Raw genomic sequence first — 9,170 nt, forward strand, 5'->3', positions numbered from 1 at the left:
GTTTCTTTTCTAGACACCTTCTTTGGTTACCAATATCTCTTGCTTAGACATTCTTTACTCTTATTAGCTCATACTTTTTACAAGTGAGTTGCATATTTCTATAGAAATGTATAACTTGTCAATAAGCATTGGTATAGCAACCAAAGCATACTTTATCGTAATTATAGTCAATAGCCCTAGCTATCGTTTCTCTTAGGTGGAAAATCGAACAATTCGAAGGCTTCTATAATACCTGAAGACAAACTGCAGACAGAAAATCACAGATGCGCGTAAATAGAACGCTTCATGGCGGCAGGGCATCGCCCACATCACACTAACAAGTCCTGGTCAGCCCTAAAAGGATGGATAGCTTCTTCGCCTCCTCCAGGGTGATTGGTTATGTGGGTGTGTCCGGTGTCTCGACGAAACACACGTGACTGGGCCAGGTTTTGGACAAAGGCCTCGACAAAAGCTTCGTCATCGTCGCCATCACCACCACGATTTGTCAACACGACAACAACAACCATGACCGACCTGGATCGTGTGATCGCATATGAAAACGGAAAGGTTACCATGGCCCTCTACACCAACGACGGGCTGTTTTCCGCCCTCGATCTCCATCTCCATCACCGTCGTGGCCTGCGCCTTTGTCCCTTTCCTCACACTCCCATCCAGTTCACCTTCACCCTGGAGGAGGCATCTCCCGTCCAGACTTCCCACGCAGGCTCCAAGGGAGTCATAGATCTATTCGCTGAGACGATTAGCTCAGGTACGTATGTCCCATGCATTCGTGCATCACGCGCGTCACGTGTGTCGCGTCGCCTACGCCTCTTTCCCTCCCTCCCGAAATTCTCAAATGACTGACATGTTTTCGTCACTCGAAAACAGCCATCCATAGAGCTTTCCAGTCCCAGAACCAGCGGCAGCCGTAGAACGGCCCGGCTGTTGGTCCTGGTGGCATGGTTATGCAGACCAACAATGGTCTCATCTTACAGGTGGCCGGGGTCTTTCGAGATAACGACGATGTGCAGACCCGACTGGCCACAATCGCTAAACTGGATGATATGCTCTATCGCCAGAAGGGCCAGGACCATCTCGCTCATTCTTGCAACATCGTGCTTATCGGCGTTGTGGGTGCTATCTGGGGCGTCATCTTTTGGCTGGCAACTACTGTCGCGCATAAACATCCAATGTAACGATGGAGCGTTCGCTATGTGAGCTTCCCCGCCCCTGAACTATCGTTGACCTCTACTAATGGTGATGTTCCAGACACGTTGACGCCCGCCTTCCGTCTTTGTTTGGATGGTTGGTTCGTGTACCGAGGATGGATTGGACAAATGGAGCAGTTGATCTGTTGTTGGAAGGATTCAAGGATGATAGACAGTTCTCTTGCAGACTTGCAGTATAGCCAACAATGTCCTCTCTTCTATTGTGCATTACGTATATACGTGAGCCACGACACTCAGCTCAGGACGACGCTCGGTCGGTCCTCTTTGGCGTGCGAGGGCGAAGACGGTTCCTGGACCACCCAGCTTCCTACGACTCTCATTTGTCCCAACAAAGCTTCTGTATCTTATCTGATTATCCTCAGAGCTCCTGTTTCTACCTTGTAGCGAAGTCCTTTGCCTGTGTTCCTTCGCGTAGGACTCTCGCTCACCTCACCACTTCTTGTAGGCGTAAATATGTAGCATTTTAGCTTTGTACTAATGAAAACCCATATGCTTCATAAATGTAACTGTTTAACGCCAGCCCAGTTCCATCACCAGTCCCCCTACATCCAATCATTCACTAACAACCTAGTTTCACCATACGCTTTGAACTGACACCCAAGTCTCATACGACCCTGAAGTCGGGGCCAGTCATGCCCAACCAATTTCACTCTTCCTCTCTTTGCTATGACCGACCATCTACAACGACTATGTAAGAAGAAGAAGCGTCCACCGTCCAACGTCGTGGAAGAGCCGTCATCTACGGCAGTCAAAGCTGACCTGTTAGTGTGTCGACAAAGTGAGGACGGGTCAAGTCAAGTCAACGCTGTTGAATGGTAGGTTAGTGGCTACCGCCTTACCTTTCCAGTGGGAGCGCATCATCAGAGCAGAACCTTGTAAATCTGACTGATTAGTATGGGATAGAATCAATCACGACGCGATGGGTTGTTCCGCACACTCCATGGGTGATGGATGGCCCGGTTTGCCATCGGGATGCAGGCGGATACGGGTGAAAAGACACGGCAGAGAGACCGACAGATATTATCATGAATGCACGAATCCGCAATCTACACTGGATCCTTTTCGTAACTGCAGCGACCTTGTTCACTGCCCCAGCTATGGGGGTGATACATACATAACACATGGTCTTGACAGACATATGTTTTATCGTTATCCGTCATTCTCCCCTCTGTGTTTGTATCCAGCATCCCCTTTCCAAGCCTTTGGCCTCGTCCGCAAGCGTTTGCCCAGCACCAGTGTCTTCGGGCCCTCCAATTACAGCTGCATCTCCTCTCCGCTGAGACCAGAATCAGAACTCGATGTGCGGTCCCCTATGACGTCTCTCTCCACGGCGCTGGCATACTGGGTGGTGCCCCAGTGGTGAATGCCCTGGATCCACTGGGCCAGCAGGTTGACCGTCTCGACGCGGTTGTTGAATGCGCTGTTGAGCTGCTCCATGTGGCAACCTTGCCACACTGTCGGTGTCACTGTCGAGGCGGCGGCGGCGGCGGCGGATTCTGAGATTTCGGCCTTGTCGATGTTGGATGGTGCTAAGCGAGCCGTTGATGTGGTTGAAGATAAGGCCTACGATGGTGGATGGGTCTTGATTGTAGCAGGAGTTGTGGCGCTCCGCTCGGATTTTGCTGCGTGTGGCTTCAGCGAAGTAGTCGGTAGCTGGAAGACAATGGCCGGTAAAATGGAACAGGAGGGCTTGTCACTACAGAGAACGGACTTTGATGGCGTGAGTAGCTAGACGCTTAAGTTGTCCCAGCCGATGGCGATGGCATAGTGGCAGATGACATCCAACTCATGGTGTGCGATGGGTATGGTCTCCCCTTGCGCACCGTGCTCGCGTAGGCGGAAACGATTGTAGAGGGCTTCGCCGCCAGTCTCGTAGAGACGTCACACGACGTCTTCGGCCCTCTCGCCATCCCTGCGCAGCTCAATGGAGAGGTAGGGGCAGATGGCCTCGTGTCCTCTGTCGATAAAGTACGTCGTGCCGCATCTTCATGTCAATATCGATATGGCAGCCCGGCTTGGTCAGCCAGAACGTTACGTCGGTGGGGGTCGTCGGGCGCGTCGTCGATATTGGCGAGGCGTGCTGGACTTGCTGCCACTTGATACGGATGTCTTTATTGTGAGATGTGTTGACCCGGATAAACGGCATGCTATGTATCTGGTGTGTTTACAGTGGGGCTGTAGTCTCGCCGGGCGAGGTGTGTCTGGACAATATCCTTAAGCTCCTCGAGACTGTTGTATGGAGCCTTGTTGCGCTTGATGTCGGTGATGATCTTGAGGAGGAGCTTTGCGTTCTCGTCGTTGCCGTCACTGGCGGCATTGTCGGCGGTGGTGGCAGAATCAACCGTGAATTTGACGCCCCTCGCCTTGAAGTGCTCTGGCAGGTCCATAAGTCGGAAAGTAGTGTCAATGGAAACGCCAGTGACGCCGGGCATGTTGCCGGTAGTGAATGAAGGATCGTCAGTTGTTGCAGAAACAGAGACCAGCTCTGCCTTAGCCAGCTGTTCTTTCTTGTGCTGGAAGACCATCGTCCGCAGCTGACTGGTCTCTTGTAGGTCGGTTTCCTGCAGCAGATCTGGATCTGGATCTGGAGATGGAGGCGGCAAGGCAGCAACAAGGCAAGTTGTGCTGGGAGATGAGGTACTCAGTTCCTGCAACGGTGGGGATCGCGGTGGGGGATCGAGCCCACCCTCCTCGTTACGTTTCAATTATGACAAGTCTCAGACATTGTGGCGCAGGCTCAACAAGCTGTCCAGCAAGATTCCCGACTGGTCCACCGCTAGGGCTGCCCTGTCCACAGCGCAAGCTTCTCAGCGTCTCGGTCTAGGCGTGAAGGGCGTCAGTTCCACTAGGGATTGGACACCTATGGATGTCTTAGACGTCCTTAATGTAGAGTAGGACTATACTCGTAACCGGCTTGTCTTTCATATGACGGCTGATCACGGCTACAAAACATCGCACTTACCTTCGCTGGATGTATCATCGTCATCACGAGCGACATCCAAATCCAATTCAGAAGCAAGACCCCATTAAGAAACGCTAGCGTCTAATTCACCTAATATGTCTATACAACGGTCTCTACAACAGCGTGATCATGCAGGTCTTCAACAGCCAGCACGCATCCGACAAGCTCTCACTCCAATTTCAAGAGTTGATGAACGCAAGCAAGGACGATTAAACCCCACGCTCTCCTGTCCTCGACGAAGCAAGCAACATCACACATGACGACTCGTCGACTGTGGAAACAGGTAACCATATAGTTCGAGATGGAGTGACCCACGACGGTCGGTAGGTATTGTGACAATTACAGTGGCTATGTCAGTTATATGACGACGAAACCGAAATACTTTTCGCTCCTAGTCTCTCGCTATCTCAATATGGGTAAAATCTTGAGCTGCAACATATATAAGGTCATTTAGCAGTGTCTCAAGAACTATGGGGGGAAATGCATACCTGCAACAACGAGGACGTCTCCAGAAACAGAGTCAATCTCTCTGAAGAGTGCTCCAATGTTTGTGAAACGCACAGTGGGAGACATCGTTCTCCGTGATGTCATTTGAGGTGGGCAGAGGAGCAATGGTTATTGATTTGCAGCTTCCCTGAGCATGTCGGGATTGCTTCAACTTATCGTGTAGCAACAATCAAAGCAATCAAAAGACTTATAGAATAAGATACTACTTTAGCTAGAAATTTTGCGACGGCAGATGCGTGGCGCTTCTCCTCGAGCCTATCTCCGAAAGCTGGCACGATTGTCACTATCCGCGGGTCACTCGATCAGGCTGTACCCAAACCTAGGAAACTATCAAAAGTGCCCACTGGTACGCAGATAGTGGCGGGAAGAAGTTTTATAGAACCAGACGAGAGGGAACTCGGTTAGACAGAAGGCCCAATGGTATAGAGTCTGGCGGATCCATGGCCTGGCACTGTAATCATCACTGGAGGTTTCACCGTGCTACCTCTGGTTGCATCGCGTCGCTTATCCACAGTTGAATATCCATTGAGCGCAAGGCTCAGCTTCAACATATAAGAGCACGTTCCTGAGAAGTCCCTATCCTGGATCACAGAACATGCAAGTGTTCTCCATTTATCATCAAAATCTCCACCAGCCCATCAAGAAATTCGTTTTCTTGAACCTTATGTCGAGCAAAGCATTCACCTTAAGCGGACCATCACCTATGTTGTTTGTTTCATTAGAGAAGCATTAGCATTTTGTTTAGGCGGTCCATCGCTTGCACTCCAAAAGAACCACACCATTTGCTGTTCGCAGAATAACTCATAGCGTGTTCTTTGACTGAGATTACATTAAAGCAGTAAGTAACTGGATTACAGCTGGCCCTGCTGACATAAACTTAGAGAAAACGACGACAGTAACCGTTGAGGTTACATTTTACAAACGATCAGCCCGACCAGCCATCATGGTTGCGCAATTAGCTTCCCATACCAATGTCGAGGGTGTCCGTTTCTCTATGCCTCAACTAATCCCATCCATACGCGGTTTGCAAAACTTTCCATATCTGCGATGCTCCAGACAAAATTCCCCTCGCCTCCTGCTGGATTCGGATCTCTGAGGAAAAGACGCTTGAAACTCAAGCTTAAGGTACCCCCCGAGATATTATAGGTCGGTGGGTCAGAGGTTACATCTCGTGTGATCGTGATTTCTTGTCGTCTCACGGGCTTCGCAGAAGATCGTGTCGTCATCGCCCCACGTCGAGGTTCTGCTTCTTCATATGTCTCCAGTATGATTTTGTCCTGGTGATGGTCAAATTTGACGAGAAGTACAATTTGTACTTCATGGTGTGATTCAGAGGACCACCACTCTACATCAGACCTAAGCTGCTTCAATGTTGCTGTATCTCCCACTTCAATGACGAGCGTTGGCCATTCACTATACCCTACACGATCAGGATAGGGCCCTCCCGATGAATCGGCTTCTCCGCAGTTTCCACGGAGATGATGAGGGTGATAAGAAGCTCCTGCTGAGACCCAGTCATGACGCAAATTCATCATGGCGACTTTGTAAAAATGATCTCCATATATTTCAAGGTGGAGGCGTTCGTGCAGCGCGGTTGGAATTGCGACGATTAGAGTTTTACGGTTGGCGTAATATCGACGGACTCGAAAATGACGACGTCTTCTCTCCTGATTTAAGAGTGTGGCAGCGGTCTCAGGAGAGACACCTAGAGAAAAAGTTAGTCCAAGGCTCAATTTCTATGAGGAAGATTATATACCTGTGACAATGAGGATATCACCTGAGGCATCCTCAATCTGGCGATACAGCTCTTGAAATGATGTGAACTGAACTATAGGATCGGTGCCCTGAGCAACACCGCGGGTCGCGTCCTGCGGGCTTTCCATAGCTCTGCGTTACGGAGATAAGTGTATCGACCACGTTGTCGAGTAAATTAAGAACTGACGCAGAAAGACTGGTATATTTGGGCTCTTGCTGTTGAATAGAATTAATGTGTTATTGTCAGAAGCAGAAGATGGATAGGGTAGCACGTAGGCGGTTTTAATCATGGGTTACTAACAGAGATACGCCCTCGAAGAGTTTACACTTTCCTATCCGGGTGGTTCGCGTTGTAGTTGGTACAATTGCCAACCACGGATGATGCTCTGTTGGGTGATAGAGTTCAAGAATCCACTGTAGATCTTAGCATCAATTTATACCACTGGTACCTGGATTAAAAGCTCACATTTATAGAAGAGACGTCAGCTTCGGAGGCCTGGCCCTGGGACTACCGTTGGGTATAGTGTGAGTGTGGCTAGGTCATTGGACAGGAAGCCATAACAGTTGAGTTGCTCAGGGGGCAGGAGCCTCCGCTAAATGGGCCCCCTTTCCCTCTTACTTCTCGAGGATGTTGTCGCGGCGGATGAACTTAGCAAAGAGAACGACCATGATGAAAGGGCTCGAAGAAGGGCAACAATATGACTACAAGCAAGACCAGCAGCACTACGCTATAAGTCATGAATAGCGGCCGATTTACTTCAACTCATAATGCTGCCCGAATCTTGCCCTCGCCCATTTCCTTGTTCGTGAGTGGGCTGGTGCTGGTGCTGCTTTAAACTGTGCAGTGGGTGTGCGGTGGCTGCGTCGACTGTGGGGCTTTTGCGAGCTCTTTTCTGCTACCCCCGGTTCAAGTTGCCGCAAAGCCAAAAAATGAAGCGAATAGGGGTTGGTTTCTACATACCTCAATATATTTGGTGTTCACTTCCTTACCTTTAACTCTCTCCTACTTGAGTCTCTCCTCCTATCTCTGATATTAACAGTTTGACTGTTGTTCTATTAAGTGATCTGATGACCTTATTCTTTACTAACAGAGAAGATAACCTACAAGATATTTAATATAGAAATGAGATCGCCCTGGGTATGGCGCTAAAGGAGCCTCATAGTGATCTGAATTGTGGTGTAAACTGATGTTTATTGAAGCACTCAAGTAACAAGACTAACATGACAGGCAATGCCGTAGAGTCCTCGGAGTGGATCGTGGAAAGTTCGGAGAACACGGCACCGGCCTTTTTTTGAACATCGTCGAAATGTTCCTCGCTCTCATGCTGCAAACTTTGTCCTACGATGACCTAGTCGACTGGCTTCCTGAAGATGTCATCATTCGTCACGGCTTCGAGCGACTCAATCAAGGACTGCCAATTCATCAATACCTTTCAGACGACGCGCGATTTGCCTCATCAAGACTTTGCCGCTCTGAAGATTCCCGAAACAAGAGCTAATGCACGAGCCAGTGTCCTCAGTGCCCTCCAGATGGCCAATACAGCCCTGAGGTCTATCAACTACAGGCCAGTTGTCACCGCCAACCGTACTAGAGGCAAACATTTCCTCGTTTATTTCCGTGAGACTGATACATCACTTGGCGATCCACCGACAGTCATGGTTCGGCGCAGAAAGTGCGACTATATTAGGACTGACAACAGTGCATACTTCTTAATCCGGACAGGTGCATATGTCGTTCGGCGGCAACCTTGTAGCCAGTGTGGAGGGGACTCACGGTCTGGCCTGTCTTAGTTTGACGTGGTTGACAAGAGCCTCCTAATTATATCAAGGCAAACTTTTGACAAGACAAAAGACAAGACAATTTATCTTCCTCGAGGCCGAGACCTCAACAGCTGATGGAGCTACCGCTTCGGTAAGACTTTACGAGGCAATGTATGGATTCAGTCCAAGCAGCGTATCATTGTCATAGATGAGAGTTATATCAGAAACCTTGATAACCCAAAATACTTATACATCATTAGGTTACTGACGATAACTCAAGCGCGGGGAAGCACGCAATTCTTTGATGAAGAAAAACCCTAAGGTTACGTTTGAGGATACGTTAAGTTGAAAAGGGAAGGTTCATTACTCTAGATGTTATGCTTTTCTAGGGCATGTAGTCTATATATACTGTACGAAGACGTCGCCAACCATGCGTGCAGTTTGGAAGGTCTTTTATTTTACCGTGACAGAACTCGCGTCCTTGTAGCTTGTATCGAACAAAAAGCAGACCTTGTACCAAAGGGAAATGCTATCTGTGCAGTGTCTTAATATAATACTATTTTGTAAGTATCACATTTTCCTCAATACTCTACTAATTATATTATTTAGTAGTTAAGGAAGAAATGCACAAATAGCCAATTTGCACAGCACGAATAGCATTTCCCTTGCCAAACGGGATTGAGTTTATATATACCATAATACCTCAAAAGCACAGTGTGAGGGCGATTGGTCTAGTGGTATGATTGTGAGTGTGACCGTGAACTCTAATGCGGGGTGTCAAAACTAACTATTTACCAGCTTGCTTTGGGCTGTCAGCGACTGCAAGAGGCCCCGTGTTCGATCCACGGATCGCCCCAAATTTTTGACCTTTTTTTTTTTTTGTCAACCAATAGGATACGTTTGTACCACAATGTTTCGTTCAGACAACAACAGAGCATGCATTAAGGTGTCTAGAAACGAACCCCTGTAGCCTTATA

The 9,170-nt window shown here is 48.7% G+C and overlaps 1 protein-coding gene across 1 annotated transcript; it reads right to left on the reverse strand.

The window, feature by feature from the left end:
• Positions 1 to 3,355: 3,355 nt before the first annotated feature.
• Positions 3,356 to 3,733, reverse strand: UCRPA7_4989 (hypothetical protein; the record flags this gene model as incomplete). The annotated part of the gene is made up of 1 exon (XM_007917539.1): positions 3,356 to 3,733. One exon carries the CDS (start codon positions 3,731 to 3,733, stop codon positions 3,356 to 3,358), a length of 378 nt encoding a protein of 125 aa, XP_007915730.1.
• Between the last annotated feature and the right edge of the window lie 5,437 nt (positions 3,734 to 9,170).

This window comes from Phaeoacremonium minimum, assembly GCF_000392275.1.
Source record: "Phaeoacremonium minimum UCRPA7 unplaced genomic scaffold PA7_03_scaffold_377, whole genome shotgun sequence".
In the NCBI taxonomy this organism is placed as follows: domain Eukaryota; kingdom Fungi; phylum Ascomycota; class Sordariomycetes; order Togniniales; family Togniniaceae; genus Phaeoacremonium; species Phaeoacremonium minimum.